Raw genomic sequence first — 24165 nt, 5'->3', positions numbered from 1 at the left:
ACTCGATTCCATCTGTCAAAAAGAAGACAACTTTTCCTGTGAAGTGTTTTAATTGGAAACTTTAAAATGAACATTATGGCTATGGTTTTGTTTGTATGTGGAATGTCTGTTTATCCACCAGAGATTTTTTCAAAGAAACAAGTTTCCTGTGGCGTTAGTAAAATTGAAAGCTACAGTAACATGCATGCAATTTAGTATTTTTCGTGTGTGTGTAGCATAGATTATAGCACTGATCAGTAGTGATGGTATAATACTGTATGCATTTTTTTTGATGAGTAGAGATATGTAATTATCATGTGTTCTGTTTTAGCTCTCTGAAGTCCTCTGGTGTCTTGGAGTTTCCAAAATAAAGTTTTAGGTAAACAAATTAAAATGAAAAATCATGGGAGTACACTGGATGACTTTTCACTTGAAATTGCGAGCACCACAGATCGTACCTGTTTAAAGGAAAGTTTCAATGAGCTCCAGAAAAAGTATGAAACGAGCAGGTGGGTTGTAATACATTTAGCTGTAAAAAAAATGTAATTTCAGCATATTTGTCCATTGTTGTTACGAAATATAAACCAACAGTGAATTAAAGAATATATCAAGCCATAGCAGTAGAAGCGTTTCAATGTGTGCAGCTATTGTTATGTTTCCATTAATATAACTTCTGATAATTTAGTCTGGCAAGTTGAATTGCTACAGTAAACACTTCAGAAAAAAGGAGAAGCCTGCATTCATAGACTACTTGGGGATGTACACAAGGGAATTAGAGAAACTTATCCTGCAGCAGTTCTTTACAGTAGCTGAAATTAAATAGATACTTTTCTTTGCAGAGGACTGTAACAGAAACTGGAGTGCAACCAGAAATGCCAGATTTATGTACCAAATTTCCTTGCTGCCTTTTTTTACTTCTCCTGCACAATTACAGTATATCATGTGATATCAATTCTAAATAATGTCAAATATAGTGGAAGTCATTAATTGTGTAGCTACTGATATAACAAGCATAGTTTCCTTTAGATAATCCAATCATTTTTGCTGTTTCATTAATGCTCTTTTTATTTCAATGTTAAGTTGTCAATCTCGCCTTCATTCTTGCTGGATGGGTTCGGAGCCGATCCTCGGCTCCGACTCGGCACTTGCTTTAGCTCGAGAACTCCTTTTACCAGCTCGAGGCAACCCTATATCCCATGATGCAAGGCGGAACTACCTCAGATCTCGTTTGCCGCTTAGCGAAAGAGGTCTCCTTTGCCAGCTGAGGTAAGTTTTTTCTTGTTAAAGAAGAAAAAGTTTAGTTAGGGGTTTATTTTTTCCCTTTAGTGTTAGATTAGCCTGTACTTAGTTACAGCCCACCCTATTCCCTTCCTTTTAAACTCTTAAAATAGTTTTTCAGTTTAAAGTTTTAGTCAGGCCTAGTTCCCCAAGTTATTCCCTTCCTGTGTGTCTGTGTAGGGATTAAGTTGTGTGTTTGTGGGGACTGTTTGTGTCTATCCTTTTTAGGATGTCTAGGGAAGGCAAGGTCTCAGGCTTCAAGAAGCGTGACCAGTGCTGTCAGAAAATGTCCCTGACAGACGGTCACACTTCTTGTGTGTATTGCCTGGGGCCTTTGCACCTGCAGGACTCCTGTGCGTTGTGTCATGCTTTTAGCCAGAGAGTCCTGCAGGAAAGGAGGAACAAATTAATCCTCCAAGGTTTACTTAAACCTGAAGGTTCTCCTCCTAAGCCAGGGGCAGGAAAACCTCTTAAGCCACCGAAGGCTCAGGCTACAGTGTCCAAGCCTCCTCCGGTGGCTCCGGCCCGTCGGAGCCGATATCGGCTCGCTGGAGTCGATACTTCTTCTGTTAGAGTAGTGGGTTCGGTGCCGGCCGGCTCCGATACCCTGACTACTGTGGCCTTGTTGGCTCCGGCTGGAGCCGACACTTTATCCAGCATCGGAGCCGAGAGATCCTTGGCTCCATCTGGGGTTCAAGGGACTTCGGCTCCGGTGTCTCCGACCCGTAAGAGATCCCGGTCCCCTTCGGTACCAAGTATTCACTCGGCCCGGGTCTCCTCTTTGTCGGAGCGGAGCCATCGGAGCCGATCTTCGAGATCTTCCAGGCTGTCTGACCACGATTTGGAGAGGGTGGTAAGCAGGCTGTTGAAATCTCAGGCACTGGCCCAAATGCTCCATAGCCCGTCTCAACAGACTTCGGCTATAGCCCCGATTCTTGAGATTCCTCCTCCGACTCCACACCAGAGTTCGGAGCCGGAGATTCTTGGGACAGCGACTGTTTCGATGCGGAGCCGATACATCCTTCGGCTCCGTCATCTTCGGCTCCGATCTCCTCCTTGAGACCTTCCTTGGAGGGATCTGGTCATCGGGTTTCCACTGTCGGCTCCGAGGGGGCTAGTGGCATCGGACCCTTGTCCGACCCCGCTCTCCCTCTCGGAGCTTCGGCTTTGGTAAGCTCGGCGCCGACATCGGCCTCGGAGCCTTCTCTCTCCTTGGAGCCGACCATTCCTGTTTCTTCGGAGCGGGTGTGTTCAGGTCTCCCGGGGAGAGGAGCCTTTGAGGTGATGAGGAGTGTCCTGGCCTCTGAACCTGGTCAACGGTCTATCCCTCTAGCTCCTCCCTCATCAGTGCCTGCAGATGCCTCTTGCCAGCCTCTTGCTCTCAGGCCCAGGGATCCATCGCCCCAGGTTTCCCCACTGGGAATTTCCTCCTCTTCCGAGGTTTCTCCTGACCCTGCAGGGGAACCCCCTCAGGAGAGGACGTGTAAGAGGAAACACACAGACTCCCCTGAGTCTACTACATCTGATACCGACTTAGATGAGTCTGAGGGTTCCCCACGGTCCCCCTCTGAGGATGTCTCATTTTCAGACATCCTTGAGCTCCTCAAACAGAGGGGGAATTGGCCCTCCATTGACCCCTCCGAGGATGAGTCGGTATACCTGGAGGCTTTTGGATCCCGACCCTCCACCTCCTGGGTGTCTCCGCCTTTCGACCCACTCATGCAGGTAGTGGCTCGGAAGGCGTGGGCGGCTCCAGATTCTGTGGAACCTGTCCCCAGGAGACCATCCAAGTTCATCACGGCCCCTTCGGACAAACAGTTCCTGTCCAAAGGTGTCTCTATGGATGCTATGGTGGTAGCGGCGGCCACTAAGAAGGAACTGGCGGATCCTTCAGTACCTGTCCATCCTCCTAATAAGGATTCTAGGACCATGGACAGGTATGGAAAGCGGATGTTTTCTTCAGCGACCTTTGCTGTTCGTTCGCTGAATTACCTTTGTCACTTCACCAGGCTTCAACGAGATATTCTCAAGGAACTGGGAGAAGTAGTCCAGGATCCTCCTGCTGCTGGGGCTCAGGAAAAGATTGCCTCTCAGCTTGCTATCCTGAATTCCATATCTAACTCCTCCATGCGGCTCTTATCTTATGCGGCCGATGGAGCGAGCAGGGCTGCAGGCACAGGTGTTGCTCTTAGACGCCAAGCCTGGATGCGGCTGTGTAATTTTGCGGACCCCTTTAAGGCGTCCTTCACCAACACCCCCTTTGACGGTTCGGCTTTGTTCGGACCTCAGGTGAAGGATACTTTGACCAGATGTGAGCAGGACGGTAAAACTCTTTCTGCCGTTGGAGTCCAGTTTTCCACTCCTTCTAGACCATATCCCAAGGGTCAGAAGGGGGGGAAGATGTGGTTCCGTAAAGCCCAAGGAGCTGCACCGGACACACGTGGCCAGTTTACCCCCAGAGGCAGAGGGGCTAACAATAATAGACGCCCTAGAGGCAGGGGGTCCTCAGAACCAGGGCAACAGGGAGTCTCTTCCTGAGAAGCCCTTTCAGCATCCCTGAGGTGTTGCCCGACTGTCCACCCTTGGAGGCAGTCGGGGGAAGAATTTCGCTGTACCCAGTAGCCTGGCAATCCCTATCACAAGAGAAGTGGGTACAGTCGATCATATCCGAGGGTTACAAAATCCCCTTCGAAAGGTTTCCCATACCTCTACAATCCCTTCCAGACATCTCACCCGGTCAAAGGGATTTGGCAAGACAGGAAGTTTCAAAACTCCTGGAAAAAGAGCCATCCAAACAGTGCCGGCAGACCAAGTAGGATCCGGCTTCTACTCAAGATTCTTTTGGTCCCCAAAAGGACGGGAGATTGGAGACCAATACTAGACCTAAGCAGACTAAACAAGTCTGTCAGAAAGGCAAGATTCCGGATGGTCACGCTGCAATCCATTCTGCCCTTTCTGGGCAAGGACAACTGGATGTGCTCTATAGACCTTCAAGATGCGTACTATCACATAAAGATTCACAGATGCTCCAGAAGGTTTCTCCGCTTTCGCTGGGAGCCAGTCATTACCAATTCAGAGCACTGCCCTTTGGCCTCACTTCAGCCCCAGAGTGTTCACCAAATGCATGGCAGTGGTCACAGCTCATCTGAGACGTCGAGGATTCCAGGTGTTTCCTTATTTGGACGACTGGCTCCTCTCCGCCACCTCCAAGCATCAGCTTCTTTGTCCAGAGACTACACCCTACAGCTTTGCAAGAGTCTAGGAATTTCGTAAATTTGAAAAATCCTCTCTGCTGCCTTGCCAATCTATCACCTTTATTGGCCGAGAGTTAAATACCGTCAAAATGTTAGCCAGGCTAACAGATCAAAGGATTCTGGACATCCAGAAATTTGTTCAGCTTCTGTTACAAAGCAACAAGATCAAAGCCAGGTTTGTCTTGAAAGTTCTAGGCCTAATGGCTGCAGCCATTGTTCTTCTTCCACTGGCTCGCTTCCACATGCGTCTCCTGCAGTGGATGTTATTCACGCAGTGGTCGTACCGATCTGCCCATGAGACACAAAATCTTGGTGACACAGTCGTGCAGGGCTCATCTACGATGGTGGATATCTTCCCCTCTTCTTCATCAGGGCCGACCCTTTGTTCCCCCTCCTCCAGTTGCCACAGTCACCACGGATGCCTCTCTGATCGGGTGGGGGGGCATTATCAGGGCAGGATGGTCCACGGGACGTGGCAACCCATAGAATACCACCTGCACATAAATGTCCTGGAGATGAGAGCAGTGCTTTTAACGTTGCAAGCCCTCGACGACTTTCTTCCCACAGGGACTATTGCAGTACAAACGGACAACATGTCTGTGGTCTGGTACATCAACAAACAGGGCGGAACCAGGTCCTATCCCTTATGTCGAGAAGCTCTCAGACTTTGGCAATGGGCGATCTCTTCTCAGCGGTTTCTGATAGCAACGCACATCCCCGGCAGGTCCAACCTATTGGCAGACAGGCTAAGCAGATCTATTCTGATGCCTCACGAGTGGTCTCTCAATCAATCTGTAGTGGATCAGATTTTTCTGAAGTGGGGCACCCCTTGTTGCGATCTTTTCGCTACCCCTCAAAACAGCAAGTGCCCAGATTACTTCACACTATTTCCTCTTCCAGGCCAACCCTTGAGAGACTCTCTAACCCAGGATTGGCCTCGGGGACTTCTTTATGCTTTTCCTCCCTTTCCATTGATTCCACAAGTCATTCAGAAAGCCACCGATTTGAGAGCCAAATTGATCCTTATTGCTCCATATTGGCCTCGACAAATTTGGTTTCCGTCTCTACATCATCACCTTCTGGTGCAGCCCTGGCATCTGGACCCAGTTCCGGATCTTTTGATCCACCAGTCGGGTCAGCAGCACCGGGCCATTCATTCTCTCAACCTCACTGCTTGGTTGCTCCACTTCCTTCCCTAGCCAGGCTACCAATGATTTCTGACTCAGTCAGAGACATTTTAGTGTCTTCTTTAAAGTCGTCCACTAGAACTGTTTATGCTAGCAAGTGGCGACGTTTTTCTATTTGGGCAAACGCCAGAAATATTGATCCTTTTACCGCTCCTGTACATTCTGTTTTGGATTTCCTGGCGGAGGTTTTTCATTCGGGATCTTCATCATCTACAGTCAAAGTACAACTGGCTGCTATTTCCAAGTATCATGTTGGCTTGCATGACAATAACATCATGTCTCATAGGTTATGCAAAGCCTTTTTAAGAGGAGTTTTTCTCCTAAAACCGCCTGTGAAACATCCTCCTCCACAATGGGATCTGAACTTAATGTTGGCATCCCTAATTCTACCTCCTTTCGAACCGTCTGCTACGTGTTCTTTAAAGTTATTGACGTGGAAAACTATTTTTGCTGGCTGTTACTTCTGCAAGAAGAGTTTCTGAGATTCAGGCCCTCTGTATTCGTTCACCTTATCTGGTGTTTCATAAGGATAGGGTTTCGCTCAGAACTAACCCTTCCTTTCTTCCCAAGGTTGTATCTCAAACCAATATTAACCAATCTATTGATCTACCAGTTTTCTTTCCTAACTATTCTGACAGAGCTGAACAGAAGCTGCATTTTTGGATGTTCATCGTCAGCTCAGGTACTACTTACATAGGACTAAACAAATTAGAAAATCAGACCAATTGTTTGTCTCCTATGCAGAAAACAGGTTAGGTCTTCCAGTATCTAAAGTGACCTTATCTAGATGGTTGACTTCCACCATTTCCTATGTGTACTCTCTAAGGGGCAAACAACTATCATCTAAGCCAAAAGCACATTCGACCAGGAGTCTATCCACTTCTGTAGCCTTTCAGGATAGACTTCCCATTGACACTATTTGTGCAGCAGCTACTTGGGCCACGCCTCATACCTTTGTGTCTCATTACAAGTTGGATTTGGCCTCCAGAGATAGGGCCAGTTTTGGTTCCACAGTTCTCAAGAGTCTGTTCCATTGAGCCACCCGGGATACAGGTGCTAGGGACGCGGTCCCATCCAGCAAGAATGAAGGCGAGATTGACAACTTAACATTTAGAAGTTATGTACCTACCATAACGTCCCATGTTAGTTGTCTTCTCTGCTTCTTTCTTAGGCCCCTCCCTCCTTCCCCCTGGCCTGGACAGATCTTGGAGAGTTCCTATTAGATTGCTTCCTCTGGAGCGTTGTTATGAGGACTTCTTTTAGGAACCATGGTTCCTAATTATGTTAGGATAAGTCTTTAGCAGGGTCAGTTAGCTGCCAAACGAGATCTGAGGTAGTTCCGCCTTGCATCATGGGATATAGGGTTGCCTCGAGCTGGTAAAAGGAGTTCTCGAGCTAAAGCAAGTGCCGAGTCGGAGCCGAGGATCGGCTCCGAACCCATCCAGCAAGAAAGAAGGCGAGAGAAGACAACTAACATGGAACGTTATGGTAGGTACATAACTTCTAATTTTCTTTCATAGGTTCATAGGTTCATAGGTTCATACTAGGCTATCTGCCCAAGGGCATTTATAAGCCTAGCCCATAGTTATGTGGCTTTCGCCACCCCTTTACTTTGAATAAAAACTATGCCTATCATTTTTCTGTGCCTCTGTCAAGCAGTGACACTGAAGTAATCCCTGGGGTATATCTGCGATCTCCCATCCATTGGTCAAGATTCCTCTTGAACAAGGCCAGCGAGGTGCTCTGCCTCACATGTACCGGGATTTTGTTCCACAGCATAGGGAGTCTCTGGGTGATGAATCTGTCCCTCCAGCACGTTCTATTTATAACCGTGTCAAGGTTTAAGTCTCCGCCCTTGTGATTCTGAGGGATCTAGATTTTTTGAGGTGAAGCATATTCATCAAATCTGGGTTTGACATGGCCTTATATGTCAGGCACATGTCACCTCTGAGCAAGCGGTATGAGACTGAATAAAGCTGGAGTTCTTTCAGTCGGGCAGCATAAGACATATTTTTGAGACCCTTTATCCTTTTGGTGAGGAACTTTTGGGGCCTTTCAAGCTGCATCAGGTGTCTGGTCAGATACATTCGAGCGGGCATAGTACTCAATCATACGTCTAATGAGTGATGAGTACACGGAGACGATGACCTCCCTTGATCTAGATGTGAATCCCTTCATGATCAGGTGGGCGATATAGAAGGTTTTCCTAACTACTTTAGCAACATGAGTGTCAAACGAAAGACTACTGTCAACTTGGGTCCCCAGATCCCTGATGACTTTTTCTGTGCTCAGTGGATTGTCACCTATATGGTAGCTAGGGGTAACCTTGTTTTTCCCGAAGGGTATGACTATGCATTTTTTGGCCTTTAACTTCAGGCCATGGCTCTGGCACCAGTTATCCGTTTCTGTGAGGCCCTTCTGGAGGATATCTGTGTCAGATGTGTTTTCGACTATGGCCCAGTTTGCAGTCATCTGCAAACTTTGTCAGCCATAACCCTCCTGTGTTTGCTTGTACTTCAGAAAAGTAGATGCCGAACAAGAGTGGACCCAGGACTGAGCCCTGTGGGACACCACTTGTGACAGGCTTTGAGTCTGACATGGCTCCAGCAACTCTGACCCTGTGGGTTCTGTCGCTTAGCCAGTTTGCAACCCATCTTGTGATGTATGGGTTTACATTCAAGCTGATGAGTTTTTCGATGATACCTGAGTGGGGTATTGTGTCAAGGCCTTTGCCAGGTCGAGGTAGGCTGTATGGACTGCCTTTCCTCATCAATGGCCTTGGTGACTGTCTCGAAAAAGTCAACCAAGTTTAAGAGGCAGGATCTGCCTTTGACAAAGCCAAACTGGGTTGGATCCAAAGTCTGCAAGTTCCCTATGTCTTTATTTATGAGTTCCATTATGATCCTCTCCATGGCTTTGCAGATAAGGCTTGTCAAGCTAATGGGGCGGTAATTTCCAGGGTCTGTGGAGGCACCGCCCTTATGAAGTGGGACCACAGTCGCCGTCGCCACTCCTTGAGTGCGTATCCTGAGGTGAGGCTAAGATTAAACAGCTGTCCTAACTGTGGGTTTAATTCCTCGTTGAGTTCATGAAGCACACAGCCGGGGACACCATCCGGTCCCATGGATGCTGTGTTTTTCCCTTAGTGAGGGCAGTTCTCACCTGGGCGTTGGAGATGTTTGGGGGGGCTACAATCCTCTGGAATAGATATCTCTCCTTTTGGGGGGGGAGAAGTTTGCACTGAACCTGTCAGCCAGTATGTTAGCAATGTGTGTAGGTTCAGTAATTTTCACATCATTTTGAACTAATTCTGAGCATATCTGGGAGTTTCCTCCTAGGTTTCTAACATAGCTAAAGAAGGCCTTATGATTGTCTTTAGAGTCCTTGGCGATTTTTCTCTCAAAATTTGCCTTGGATGATTTTATGAGAGCTCTTAGTTTTTACTTATAATGATCAAAGGTGTCTTACCTTTCAAGGATTTTGCTCTATCTTGTAGTAGCTTCCTCCTTTTGTTGTAGAGCTTGTTTATGGCTGGGGTCCACCAGACTGGACGCTTGCCTTTGGTACAGAGAGTCTTAGTTTTGTTTGGGATTGCCTGATCCATGCAGTCCTGTAGGTGCTGGTAGAAGGCATTTGTAAGTGATTCAGCGGTTTGAGTAATGTTTACCACTGGCTCAGGGGCCTTAAAGGAGACCACACTAGTTTTTAGAAGTGTGAAATCGGCTTTTGAGAAGTTTTTCACTGTGGTCTTTTTTGTTTTAGGTGGGGGCGGGATGAGGACCTCCAGCGAGATTAGTTTATGATCTGATCTCACCAGTGAGGGGTATACTTCTGGTGTTGAACATTTTGATCCCATGTTCGTGATGATGAGATCAAGTATGTTTTCACCTCTTGTGGGGATGGTGACTAGTTGTTCCATGGCATTTGAGTTTATGAACTCCAGGAATCTTTGGGTTAGAGTGTTCGGGCTTGAGTAGTGTTCCCAGTCTATATTAGGGTAGTTGAAGTCACCTAGTATGATGGTGTTTGGAGATACATTTATCCCCTCCAATGTTTTCAGGAAGGCCATGTGAGGTTCCTGAGTTTGAGAGGGTGGCCTGTAACATGCTACAAATTGCAGAGCAGTCTTGCCTATGGTTAATTGCACCTGGATGGTCTCAGATGCATAGTGCGTTGCCACCAACCTTGAGGTGTGGGTGTCCTTTATGAATATGGACACCCCCCCTCCTTTCTTGGTGTTGTCCGGATTTTGGGGCGGAACGTATGATATGAGGTGAAACCTGTTAGTGCTGGGGTGCTCTCAGGAGCCTTGAACCAGGTTTCTGTCACAGCACAGACATCGATGTTCTCCATATTGAGAAGGGCCTCGAAAGTGCATCTTGAGATTGAGACTTCTGGCATTGAGCAGCATTACCCTTAGTTTTTTCCTTTTGGTGTTCTAGGGTGGTAGGTTTAGAATTTGAGCCTTGCCTAAAAAGGCACTATGGGGTGGCAAGAGCCTTTGCCAATATCCGGAAGCCCAGGGTGACAGGTGCAAGCCGTCACTTGAAGCAGCGTGGCTTGTCCAGCATGTCATCCCAGGCAGACAGACATTGGATCCCCTTTGAATGACACCAGAATTTAAGCCAATTATTAAAGCTGATCATCTTATCACTGTATTGTGGCATCATTCTAGGTGAAGGTAGGATACTGCTCAAGGTCAGGGTCATACCTGCCTGGGCTACATAATCAGAGAGCTCCTCGGCGTCCCTTTTCATGTAGTCCAAGGAGGTGCGTCTCAGGTCGTTGACACCAGCGTGGACAATGACTGAGTCGTACTTGTACCTGCTGTTGAGAGACCTGAGTGCTTGCGTTATGTGGCGGATTCTAGCGCCGACAGGCAGCTTACTGTGACCTTCTCCTTACTCAGTCTGGTGAGCGGACGTCAGTGTGTCTGACTATGGAATCACCAATGACAAGTGTGTCTGGCATTTTGTTTGGCCTTAAGGGCTGTGACTGTTTGACACTCTGACTGTGTGGTCTATGTGTTGCATGTGTTGGGTCGTGAGGTGGTATTTGTTTGGGTGTCTGCTTTGGTGGCCTCTGCTGTTTTGGTAAATTTTTGACCAGAGCCTCCGAGTATGTCTTTGTGTGAGTATGTGTATGATTTGAAGTTGTGATGGTACCATGTGTGACTGGGTATGTATTGTGTGTGGTTGCCTTCTCCTCCTGTCTGGTCTTGCCAGTCCTATGTTGAGAGAGCTCAGCCTCCAGTTTGGCCGTATAGTTGCATCTCTCGCATGTATTTGTGTTTTGTGGGAGAAGGAGAGGATTGTCTGTGTACATGAGGCAATTGTAACATTGCCTCAATATTCCCAGGTTCACCAGTTGAGCTGGAGAGGACACTAGCAACTGATCCCTCGACATACTAGAAGTAGTAGATAAAGAACTTTCAAAGGACTCCGGGAAGTGGGTTTTGGGCTGGTGGGGTACTATCTATAATAAGAGTGCTTTATCAAGGTGCAAGTACTGTAGGAGTAAGTGCTAGGCTTTACAGATAGAGAATAGTCTACTTGGGAATCAAGTAGAGATGAACTTTCAGTTATAGGATATGCTGGTTAGATCAGCAGTACAGTTTAGCGTGTTTTATAGCAGGGGGCTGAAGGGAGCTAGGAATTGGCCCAAAACGACCAATGGACTACTAGTTTCTGGCTGAAACTTCACCAAATCGGACAAAAGGGCCGCTCAGTGCTTCCCACTCCCACTGGTAAGCAAAGAAACTTCCCTCCTTCCTAATAAGGCAATGGATCAGTAACAGGAACTAAAAACAAAGCCCAGGGATCAGCAACTCTGAAACTGGACTACTCTAGTTCAGTAAAGTGGGAAAACAAGAGATTTTTTGTTTTATTACAGAGATAAGTAAAAAACAGACAGTAAATGCTATAAATGCTGTAAATCGGCTAGCACTTTAGTGTGTAGCCTACAGAAACAATTTGCAACAATTAGTAACTTAAAGTGCAATAAACAGTGTAAAATGCAGAAATCACTTAAAGTAGCAGTAAAACAGGCGAAATGCAGTCGCTAGCTTAATAACAGTGGGAAAGCCACAAAAATACTTATATCTGGTAGAAAGTCACTCTTTTAGCTCTCTGCTGCTTGGATCACTCTGCAGGCCACCACGAGGATCTGTGCAGAGTTGGTACAAGCTGGAAAACACGTGTTTAGCGTGTTTTATAGCAAAGGGGCTGAAAGGAGCTAGGAATTGGCCCAAAACGACCAATAGACTACTAGTTTCTGGCTGAACTTCACCAATTCGGACAAAAGGCTGCTCAGTGCTTCCCACTCCCACTGGTAAGCAAAGAAACTTCCCTCCTTCCTAATAAGGCAATGGATCAGTAACAGGAACTAAAAACAAAGCCCAGGGATCAGCAACTCTGAAACTGGACTACTCTAGTTCAGTAAGGTGGGAAAACAAGAGATTTTTTTTTTTTTTTTTTTTTTTTTACAGAGACAAGGAAAAAAAACAGACAGTAAATGCTATAAATGCTTTTAAGTGGCTAGCACACTTGAGTGTGTTAGCCTACAGGTAAAATTAAGCAACAAATAACTTTTTAAGAGTGCAAAACAGTTAATCAACACAAAAACAGTTTAAATAGAATGCAGAGCTGTATAAACAGGCTAAGATGCAGTCGCTAAGCAGTAAATATTCAAAAGCCAGAAAAAATACTTAAATCGGTTATAGCAAATACAGTTATAACAAATGCTCTGAAATATACTGTATATTTCCAATATGTTTGAGAAGGACAGTCAGAACACAAGAAGGTTCAGGCGAAGAAGAGAAAAAAGTTTTGTTTTACTTTTTGAAAAGGTAAAAAGGAGGAACAGAAGGCCTTATCAAATGTTCTCTCTGTATTAAGAAGAATGAGCTAATGACACTAGACTGGGAGGTGTGTCACAGTAGGGGCGGGCAACTGCAAAGCCACCAAGTATAAGAGCAAGACACCAACAGGGAGGGAGGGTGGGACAAAATAGCCTAAGACAACAAGCTATGACAGTTTTTAAACAGAAAAAGATTTCTGAAGATTGATTCATGGTTTCATTGCCAAAAAGTTATTTCATTTGTCCAGACAATCTCACTGAAAAGGGTTCTCTGCTTTATAAATAGTCCGAGAGCTGGAATAGTATGTTAAGTAGGACATTTAATACCTCTGAAAAGAGCAAAATTCTACACTGTAATTTTATTATGTCTAGTTATAAACTGGATGTGAAGTATTCAGATGACTAGGTTTATTTGTGGTGTCCAATTATATCTTCATTGGACAAGGCCACTTTCAACAGTTTCTCATAGCATTAGAATTTATTCACCTACTTTTCCTCTTTTTTTTTTTTTTTTTTTTCCTATCCAAACTTTCTCCACGTAATGGGGCATTACTAGAGAGGAATTAATATAGGATTTAATGTTGTCATCTTCATTGATTCCTCAAATGATGGGTCTCTGATCCGACCTCTGATTTATCTCTGCTTGTTTTTCTAGATGCATGAATCCAGCTTTAGAGCTCCTACCTTTACCCACAGTGCCCCATTAACATGGCATACCTCAGATCTCTCTTGCTGCCATATCTCCCAGAAGCAGTTGCAAGTTTTCTTGTGTTTTGGATTATTTTTCCTATCTTTTGATCTGTCCTACCTTTTCACCTGTCCTCCCTTGCCTTCTTTCTGTGTTTTTGGGTTCTGTCTGTCGGGTAGTTTTTTCCTACCCTTTGGTTGTGAGGGTCCTCTTCTGTATACCATTGTTGGTACTCATTCCTTTCTATTCTGTCTTTTTTTCCTACCCTCAATAGGGTACTCTTTGTACCATTGATGGTACATCTGCTGCTGTCAAAAAATAAATAAATAAAGCCTTCTTTCTTTTGGTCTGAAAGACATGGCAGATAAGCCAACTGTTTTCAAAAAAATGCATTCCTGTTTGCATAAGATTTCCAATTCCAATGTCTGCAAGGACGTGTGTTTACTGCTTGGATGCTGTCCATTTAGATACTGACTGCACTATCTATGCAGGCTTCAACTCTAGAGTGTTTAGTGACCAGAAGAATAGCTTGGTATTAAAGGGCCTCCTTCCTTCTACTTCCTCTTCTCTAGCTGCTGGGGCACAACCCCCCTGTAAGGGGTCTGAAAAAGGAAAACCTGAATCGGCTCCAGAAGATAAGGACTCCAGGAAACGTGTTACCTGACCATTCACCAAAATCTGCTCTGACAACTGAACCACCTTGTAAAATTTCTAAAATGTCAGATCTGATGCCCTCTGAACCTGCCTCTTCGAAGCCCAAGTCTCCTCCGGTCTGCCCTCCCCTTGGTTTTCACTGATGCTCATCTCTCTTCTGCTCCATTCACCTTTTTTGCAGGAGACTCCAAGGAGACACTCCAGGCCACCATCTTCCAACTCCTTCCTTAGATCCTACAGGCGCTTATCCGCAACAGATGTGGGTAGGATGATGAGGAAGTTCCTCAGAGCTCAGATTCAGATGAAGGTAATCCCAGCACCATCTCTCATCGGACCCATGAACCTGCCCTGCACCAAACCTCAATTGATATCTCATTCTCTGATTCAACCTGCGGTTTTGAAGCCCACGGATTTGAGATCCTTGAGTTTGTCCTCTTCAGATCCAAAGATCTTTCTTTGACTCCAAACATGTTCCTGAATCATCCGGGTCCAATCCTCTTGGAGCCAAAGCTTCAGTGCCTGTTCCAGGGGGGTGGGGTTAACTATGAAGTTATCAGAGCTGACCTTCCATCTAGAAGCTTTGGCACTGGGCAGCTCAGATCTGACTCCCTCTTCAAGAAGAGGGATCTGGGAGGATTCAGGACTCATCGATGCAGGGAACTTCAACTCCGGTGCTGCTGGATATTGTTTTTCCTAGACCTTCTGCCTTTGAGGGAGTGGGGAGCGCTTTCTTACTGCCTAGAGAGAGGACTTCTTTGCCCCCTCTGGATCCTTATCCATATCCCACTGTTGGGTTTGAGCTCTGAGACTGTCAGTTCTATCCCTCCAGGACAGCCAACCTGACCAAGCCTCCAGTCAGTCTCCCTTCAGTCACTTCCAATTATCTCACTAGACCATCCTACTGATGAGGTCCCTAGGAAGAGAATCTGCAAAAGGAGACGCTTAAGATTCCCTTCATGAGTCTCTCATCAAGGACACTGACTTCATTGAAGGGGAAGGGCTCCCAGATCTCCAGCTCAAGATGTCACCTTTGGAGAAATTCTGCACCTTTTAAAGGACAGCGTTGGATGGTCTTCCAACCGCCCTTCCCAGGAGGTGTTCGTGGAGGCTTTCAGATCTGACCCCAGCTACATCTTGGGTGACCCCCTCCTGACTAATGAGCTGATAGATTTTATCTCACACCATGCATGGAAGGAGTCTGATACTGTGGAGCCTAGCTCCAGGCAACCCAATAGATTTTTAGTCCCCCCCCAAAAGACAACATGCTGGAGCAAGGTGTTCCCAGTAGATGCCATGGTTGTGGCAGCAGCCACTAGGAGAGTGCTGTTCATCCCCCTAACAGGAAGTCTAGGGCTCTGGACAGGTTTGAAAAGTGTGTTTACACTTCAGCGATGTTTGCCCTGCAGTTTACAAGGTTGCAAAGAGATTTGACAAAAGAGCTCCCCAAGTCCATGTCTGTGGAGGACCAGAGCAGGATTTCTCTACAACTGTCCAGCCTTCAGTCCATGTGTAATGTATACATGAGGCTGATATCCCAACCTGCAGGAGATACCTCTTGGGTGACTGGTTCGGGTATCGCCATCAGGGATGCATGCCTGAATGAGCCTGTGCGATTTTTGTTGAGCCCTTCAGGTCTTCAGTCATCAGTGCTCCCTTTGATGGATCATCTTTGGTTGACCCAAAGGTGAAGAAAATGCTCTCCAGAAGTGAGCAAGAAGGAACAATCTTGTCTGTCACTGGGATCCATTTTTCTACCTCTGAGACCCTTTTCCTGGAATTATTGAGGAGGTAGAAAGGTGTGGCTTTGCAAGTCCCAATGTCCTTTCTGAGACTCGCAAGGAGCTTGTTCCCCAAAGAAACAGGAGGGAACTCTAATGGAAGATGTGGTCCATGTGGAGGAGGTGGCCCGCAGAACCAGGGTTTCAGGGATACCTTCTCAGATAAACCCTACTAGCGCTCTTGAAAGGTTGCTTGGTTGCTATTTTCTGGAGGCTGTTGGGGGTACTTTTCTTTGCACCCAGAAGCCTGGGCATCCATCACAAGAGTAACTTGGGTGCGGAGGATCATATTCAGAGGTTATTTCATACATTTTCCCAAATTACCCCATGAAAATGAGAAAGATCCCAAATGTACTACCCAGTCAGAGGGAGGCAGCAGCCCTGGAGATAAAAAAGCTGCTGAAAGAAAATAGTCCTTCAAAAAGAACACCCAGACCAGATAGGATCCGGAATCTACTTGAGATTCTTTTTAGTGCCAAAAAAGAAAGGGAAGGTGAGACTTCTCTTGGATTTCAGTAAACTAAACTAGTATGTGAAATACAGAGGTTCAGATGGTCACAGTTCAGTTCATTTTGCCCCTGCTGTGAAAAGACAATTGGATGTGCTCGATAGGTCTTCAGGATGTGTACTATCACATCAAAATTAACAGGTGCTCTAGAAGATATCTGCACTTATTACCATTTCAGAGCACTGCCCTTTGGCCTTCCCACAGCCCTCCAAGGTGTTTAGCAAATGCATGGCAGTGCTGCTCAGCTCTCCTAAGACTGCTGGGATTCCAAGTGTTTCCATATTTAGATGACTGGCTCCTTACTGCTCCTTCCAGGCATCATCTTATACAAGCAAGGGACTTCTTGCTTCAGTTATGTCTCCATTTGGTCATTACAGTCAGCAACAAGAAGTCACAGCTTACACCTAGACAGAATCTGGAATTCATAGGTGCTAGTTTAGACACTGTCAGTCCATTAGCATTTCTTCCTCCAGCAATACTACAAATTGTCAGATCACAGGTCATGGAATCGATCTTGCATTCTTCTCCTCCATCATGACTAGTCTTGCAAGCCTTAGGGTCCATGGCAGCAGCAATTATTTTAGTTCCATTAGCTATATAGACACTATCAGCATAGTGGTCTATTCTTTTCCAGCCCTTGTACACTCCGGTCAGGATCATGCAAGTTTGCAAGAAATTCCTTCTCTGATGGATCTTTTCAGATGAAGTTTCACAGGGCTGCCCTTTTCTTCTCCCTTTTCCAGTGATCAAAGTGAAAAACTCTTCTCGATTGAGGTGGGGGATGTTTCTTGGGAAGGGAAGTCCAAGGTACATGGTCCTCAGAAGAGGCTAATTCACACATCAATTAACTGGAGATGAGAGCTGTCTTCCTAGCATTGCAGGCCTTTCAAAATGCTCTCTCCTCTGGGACAATTGCAATCCAAAGAGACAATATGTCTGTAGTTTTAGTTTGGTACATCAACAAACAGAGAGGAACTGGATCTTATCCTCTGTCGTGAGGCAGTGAGGGTGTGACAATGGGCGATCTCTTCGGATGCTTTCTCATTTCAACAAACGTAGTGGCGAAAGCTAGTGTACTTGTGGACAAACTAAGCCAGTCCATTCTGATACCTCATGAGTGGTCTCTCAATGTCAAAGTGGTGGAAAGAATTTTCCTTGGATGGGGTCAGCCATGGTGTGATCTTTTCATTTCCCCCGTCAACAAGTGTAGCAGGTTCTTTACACTGACACCCCCCACAAGAGATGTTGTAGTTCACAACTGGCCCTCTGGTCTCCTCTATGCCTAGCCCCTGTTACCTCTAATCCCCAAATTCCTACAGAAAGCTTGCCGGTTGAAGAGCCGAGTTATTCTCATTGCATCTTTTTGGCCTTGTCAGGTTTGTTTTCCCTTCTTGTGGCCTCATCTTCTGTATCCTTCCTGGATACTGGACCCCAATCCAGAACTCCTGTCTCCTCTGACAGGGTTGACTTATCCAGACATAACAGTCCTAAAGTTAACTGCAGGGTTTCTCCAGTTTCACTAATGACTAGACAGCTTAGACTTTCCTCCCCAGTCTGGCATATTCGCTTGTCTTCTCAAAAGTCTTCTACTAAGAAATTTGTAAAAGTAAACGGAAGTGATTTTCAATTTGGGTCTTCCAGAGAGAGATGGACAATATTTCTGCCCCAGTCTCCACTATCCTAGAAGTTTTAGCGTCCCTTGTTAATGAAGTGGCCAGTTTCTCTACCATTAAAGTGCAGTTGGCTGTCATTTCCAACTGTCAGTGAGGCAGAAATCACTCTTCTGTGGCCTCTTCTAAGTTATGCAAGACTTTTCTGAAAGGTAGCTTCTTATTTAGTTCTCCAGTCAATGATCCAGCTCCTCCTCAGGATTTAACTATCCTGCTTCAAGGTCTGACCCAAAGGCCCTTTGAGCCTTCAGCCAAGACGGACATTAAATTCTTGACCTGGAAGACATTTATTTCCTAGTTGCTGTTAACATCAGCTAGATAAGTATCTGAACTCCAAGCACGTTCCTCCAGATCTCCAAACATGGATTTTCAAAAGGATCTCCCTACATACCAATCCATCCTTTTTACCTAAGGTGCCATCTGAGTCAAACATTAGTCAAGTCGATGTTCGTGTTTCACTGTTGCAGTCATCGCATTTCGGTTATCTGCTTGCAGGTAGCCCTCAGTTAGCCTGATTGCCAAAGTCTTGGGTCCTGTGTCGGTTGCTGTCTCATCTTCCATGACGTCAGGTAGTCGTATAAAGCATACAGCCGATGCCATTGCATCAGTCTTTCTTGCCCTGTGGTTCCCGAAGCAGAAGCAGTTCGCAAGTGCCGGTCGGCCAACTCCTGAAATTTTCATTTTCGAGTTTCAGATCCAAAGTCTTCAACTAAGCTAAGTACCCCATTGGGGGATCCTTTTTCTAAACCAATGTCAGTAAAAGTTAACAATTGTATTTCTTATGGAAAGCAAATACCTTATAAAGATTTTCATTTGTACTGCATTCCTTGGTTAGGCCCAGACCACGACGTACCTCACTGTCGGTTTTGTGCCTTATTCAAACCTCATACTATTCATCGTCGGTTCATTTTCGCATCTAAACATTTTGGTACTCGGTTCAGTTATCCGGAAATGGCTTTGATAAGCCACCCGACTACCGACATTCTGAAAAAATGCAAAGATAAAGACAGACCGCATAGGTCCAAAACTGCTGACGACGCTTCTCCTAAGCTAGTCGCCAGTTCGCTGGTACTCAGTGAGGCGCTTTCGTAGCCCCTGATACCTCCTACTTCAGATTCACAGGCCTCTATTGAGACCCATTCAGAGTCCGGTATGCCGTGAGATACTTCTTTGACTGTGGAACCTGCGGATTTCTCTACCTTGGATGGGTCCGGAGCCGCTGGGCAGACACCGGCTTCTGAGGGTGTATTCAGGCCTACTGACTTGCATATTAAACCAATGCCATCTTCTTTTTCAAGGCCTAAAACTCGATCCATGCCCAGAAAACTGATGCCCAGACCGCATAGTCAGGCCCCTATGCCTAAAAAACAAATAAGAATGGCTGAAGACCTTATTACTCTAATCAGGGGAAGCCACTCTTACCCCTCTAAGAGACCTAGGACTGATTTTCCTTCTGTTTCTTCTGATCAGGATTCTGAAATTTGTGTTTTCTCTGATGACCAGGAGTTGCCCTGACACTTTACCTCCTGCTCCCAGAAAACCTGATAGGTATTACAGGGTACCTGACTCTCACAAGTTCCTCTTTAAAAATCCTACTGCGGATCCTGAGACCATTTCACATGAACCCAAGGGCATTAAGGCTACTACTGCCAAAATCCGAGTTTCCAGGGCCCTGGATAGATGGGATAAGAAGGTATGCACTTCTGGAACATTGGCCATTAGGGCCTTAAACTGTCAGTTTCATATGTTAAAGTATCAGCAGCATATTATTAGATTGCTTAAAAAGAAAATGATGTTGATTCCTGACTGTGCTGAAAATAAAGAATTACAGGATTTAATGCATTCTGCTAAACAAGTTGGAAAATATACTTTGCAATGTGGTTTTGATTCATTAGAGGCATCTTGCAGGGTTGCTGTCACTGTGTCTGTACTTAGAAGGCATGCTTGGCTTAAGGAATCTTTGCCAGATCATGTTAAAGCTAAATTACTGGATGCTCCCTTAAACCAAGACCACCTGTTTGGCAACAAAGCAGAAGAAATACTTAAAAAGATGGAGGAAAAAGCTAAATCTATTCAAACTGTTAAAGATTTCCTGCAAGTACAGCCTCCCAGATTTAGTAGTCATTGGCCCTCTAAGAATTGGTCCTGTCCTGCTTCTTCCAGGCCTTCAGTCCAAACCCAGACCCAGCAGAACACCCAGGCTTCAGTCCCAAGGTACTCACAGGCCTAAGCAGTGGGGGGCTCCCACTTCCAACGCTGGGAGTAGTAAGACTCCCCCTATGGTAAACTGTCTCAATGACTTAACTTTAAACCTTCCAAGCCCTGCTCAACTGACTGTTCCTTTAGGGGGAAAGATCGCCCTGCATGCAAAAAATTGCGTACTCATTACCCAAGACAAATGGGTTTTAAATATAGCTTCCCAAGGATACAGATTCCACTTCCACTCCTTACCAACCCCAAACGGTTGGCCAGACCTACCCCCAAATCAGTGGGCAGAGGCTCAAAAGCAAGTTCTCTCTCTTCTAAGCATCGGAGCTATTCAACCTGTCCCAGAACAAGAATGGAGGCAAGGTTTCTACTCAAGACTTTTCCTTGTACCCAGAAAAGACAGTTCTTGGCGTCCTATCCTGGACCTGTCTATCCTAAACACCTTTTTGGTAATCCCAAAATTCAAACTGCTAACTCTTCATCAGCTGCTTCCCATGCTAGACAAAAATGCCTGGTTGGCAACACTGGATATAAAGGAAGTATACCTGCACATCCCAATAAGGGAATCTTGCAGAAGATACCTACACTTCAGAGCAGGTTACATGCACTATCAGTTCTCTGCACTGCCCTTGGGTATTCACAGAGTGCCTAGCTCAACTCATTGCATTTTGCAGGCAAGGAAATATTCAAATATAACCTTACCTGGACGATTGTCTAATTCAGGCAGAAAGCCAGGACATGCTATTAAATCATCTGGCATTTGTAAAGAAATTACTAACTTCTCTGGGGTATACCATAAACGAAAAGAAATCACATCTTGTACCCTGCCAACAAATTGTATTCCTGGGAGCAAGCTTGAATACAACTTCCCAGATGGGCCTACCTCACGCCAGAGAAACAAGTTCATTTGACAGCCTACTTCAAACTACTGGCCACAAAGACCCAGCTATCTGCAAGGAAAATACTGCAAGCCCTGGGGTTCATGGCCTCTTGTATTCTACTAATTCCTTATGCCAGACTGCACATGAGGAAACTACAATGGTATCTAAACAGCCTATGGTGTCAACATTCTCAGGATCTAGAATCAATGATTCCTATCATACCTTGTCTAAAGATAGAGTTCCTTTGGTGAGCAGAGGCCTGCCACCAAAGCAAGGGTCTGCCATTCACTTTATCCACTGCCACCCAATCCCTAACAGCAGATGCATCAGACTATGCATGGGGGGCTCAATTGGCAGGGCAGTGCATTCAGGGCAAATGGAACCCAAGTCAAATGCACCTGCATATCAATCAAAAAGAAATGTTAGCTGTACAGAATGCTCTGACAGCCTTCAAGGACCACATTCTTCCAGGACAATTATTGGTCAAGACGGATAACACCACTGTTATGTGGTACATAAACAAGGAGGGGGGAACCCACTGATACCCTCTCTGCATACTAGCCATGGCTCTGTGGAACACAGCCTTGAGCTACCAAGTGCACCTACAAGCTCAATTCCTGCCAGACAAGCTAAATACACTGGCAGACGACCTAAGCAGAAATCTCATGGACCCACACGAATGGTAACTGGAACCAAAGATATTCAGCATGTTGAGAAACAAATGGGGGAGCCCAGAGATAGACCTGTTTGCCTCCCCTCAGAACTACCAGTTGGACAAATTCTGCACAAGGACTCACCACAAACAGGCTTGGAAAGTGGATGCCCTGTCCTTCACCTGGAAAAAAACTATCTGTTTATGCCTTTCCCCCTCTGTCTCTCCTCTCCAAAGTGCTACTAAAGATCAAACAGGATAAACCAAGAACAATACTGATGTCACCAGATTGGCCACACCAACACTGGTACCCCCTCTTGCTCAGTGTGTCACTGCTGGCCCCATGGCACCTGCCTAAGACCCCTGCCCTGCTGTCCCAGCAGGAGGGCCAGATTCTGCACCCACAGCTTCAAACCCTGAACCTTGCAGCCTGGCTAATTACCTGATCTCTCCGTTACCATCCCTCAGTAATTCTGGAGGCAAGGAGGCATAGTACTAGAAATCCTATGCTGAAAAATGGAAAAGATTCTGTCCCTGGAGCCACACTCAAGGGATGGGCACAGCAGTGCCCAGTTTACTGCATATTCTTCAATACTTAACTAAGATGCTTCACAAGGGCCTTTCCTTTTCTTCCATCAAAATTCATGCCTCAGCCATTTCAGCATATTACAATACAGAGCCACCCCTCTTCTGTCATCCATTACTGAAGCAATTCCTCAGAGGGGCCAGAAACTTAAGACCAACCAGGAAAGCCCCTCCTCCAGCCTGGGACCTTACCTTTGTATTGGAAAAGCTCATTCTACCTCCATTTGAGCCAGCTGCAAATGCAGAGTTGAAATTCCTTTCTTGGAAAACAACCTTCATTCTAGCCATCACTTCAGCAAGAAGGGTGTCTGAATTACAGGCCCTCATGGCAGTGGAGCCTTTCATCATCTTTCATGCGGACAGGGTGTCCTTCAGGACCATTCCTTCCTTTATGCCCAAGGTGTGGCCCTTAATCAGTCCATTCATTTTCCAACCTTCTTTTCTAATCCACAGAACAAAGGGAAATGAATACAGCACTCCTTGGACGTGCACAGACAACTTAGATTTTACTTGGACAGTACTAAGTCTCTCAGGAAATTGGAACAGCTGTTGGTTGCATTTGCTGCAGGGGCAGATGGGAAGGCCATTTCAAAGCAAATAATTTCTAAGTGGATAGGCCATTGCATTCATTTCTGCTATAAGCACCATGGAAAACCTACCCCATAGGGGATAAGGCCACATTCCACCAGGGCTGCATCTACCTCTACAGCCTTTCTCAGAGGTGTCCCTAATAGGGACATCCTAGAAGCTGCTACCTGGAGTTCTGTACATACCTTCACCAAGCATTACCACTAGTCAATTTTTTCTAAATCCAGAGCTGGCTTTGCCACTGCAGTCTTGCAGGACCTTATAGCTGGTCCTAATGCGATCTAGCTGGTCCTAATGCGATCTAATTGCCTCCTCCCAGCCTTAGTTTTGGGAATCTATCCACATGTGATGACTGCAACAGTGAAACACGAAAAACATAGTACAGTTGTGTACACTTGCCATAAATGCAGATGTTTGAGTGTATTCACTGTTGCAGTCCTGGTTACCCTACCTCCAGGCCCCTGACTTCTATTGACTATACCTCTATTCTTGTTTACTATGCTTAAAGCTTTCTGGTGTATTTGCTTTATGTTGGAAGTGTAACCTTGTATATAATTGCTTCCCATTATGGGGGCACCTGACATCTGGGGCAAGAAAAACTGATGTAATGGTGTTGGCTGCATGCATTATACCACTGACTACCTGAGACAGCAACAGACGCAGGACCCAAGACTTTGATAATCAGGTCGACTGAAGGCTACCTGCAAGCCAATAACCCAAATGTGATGACTGCAACAGTGAATACACTTGACCATCTACATTTATGGTAGTGTACACAACTGTACTTTAACCCCCCAGTGTTCTTCCCAAAATTTCTCCAATAAAGGTGCGTACATGCTCTATCTTTGGATGGGCACAGGTAACTTTTTTATTTTATCGTCACTGGACCAAAGATTTCAGGAAATCTGACCAATTGTTTGTATCCTTCTCACCAAACAGATTAGGTATGGCAGTTTCCAAAGTGACTTTAGCCATATGATTGGTTGCATATCCTTTGTCTGTAGCAATGGACGATTGTCTTTTTGGTCAAGAACATTGATAGATGACATTTGTGCTGTTGCCACTTGGTCTAATGCTCATACCTTATTGCTCATTGCAAATTAGATTTAATTTTTTAGGAACAGTGTTGCTTTTGGCTCCACAATATCCTATGGGGGACCACCAAATGTTTCCTCTACCTGGGGACTTTGTCCAATCAGTTGAAGAATGAATGAAAATGACAGCAGGTAAAAGTTATGTACTCACCGTAACAATGCATCTGTGTTGTCCATTTTCATTCTTCCTCAACTTCCTGCCCTTTTAACCTCCCCTTTCATTCTTCCTGGAAAAGATCTAAAAGACACTGCTTTGGGAAACAAGTGTTCCTTGTTTGAGCTCCAGTTTTGTCTGTTGTTTCT

General features: G+C 45.6%; 1 protein-coding gene across 2 annotated transcripts in view; it reads left to right on the top strand.

The window, feature by feature from the left end:
- Positions 1 to 310: 310 nt before the first annotated feature.
- ODF2L (outer dense fiber of sperm tails 2 like) overlaps positions 311 to 24165 on the top strand; it is a 2421058-nt gene continuing 2397203 nt past the window's right edge. For both annotated transcript variants that reach the window (XM_044086028.1, XM_044086027.1), the window contains exon 1: positions 311 to 488. In XM_044086028.1, coding sequence (XP_043941963.1) covers positions 373 to 488 — 116 coding nt within the window. In that variant the 5' untranslated portion in view covers positions 311 to 372. The remainder of the gene's footprint in view (positions 489 to 24165) is intronic.

This window comes from Protopterus annectens, chromosome 10.part0 (genome assembly GCF_019279795.1).
Source record: "Protopterus annectens isolate FY-2018-M chromosome 10.part0, PAN1.0, whole genome shotgun sequence".
Lineage (NCBI taxonomy): Eukaryota > Metazoa > Chordata > Ceratodontiformes > Protopteridae > Protopterus > Protopterus annectens.
Note: the sequence above shows the minus strand (reverse complement) of the source record. Positions and strands in the feature narration are given on the sequence as shown.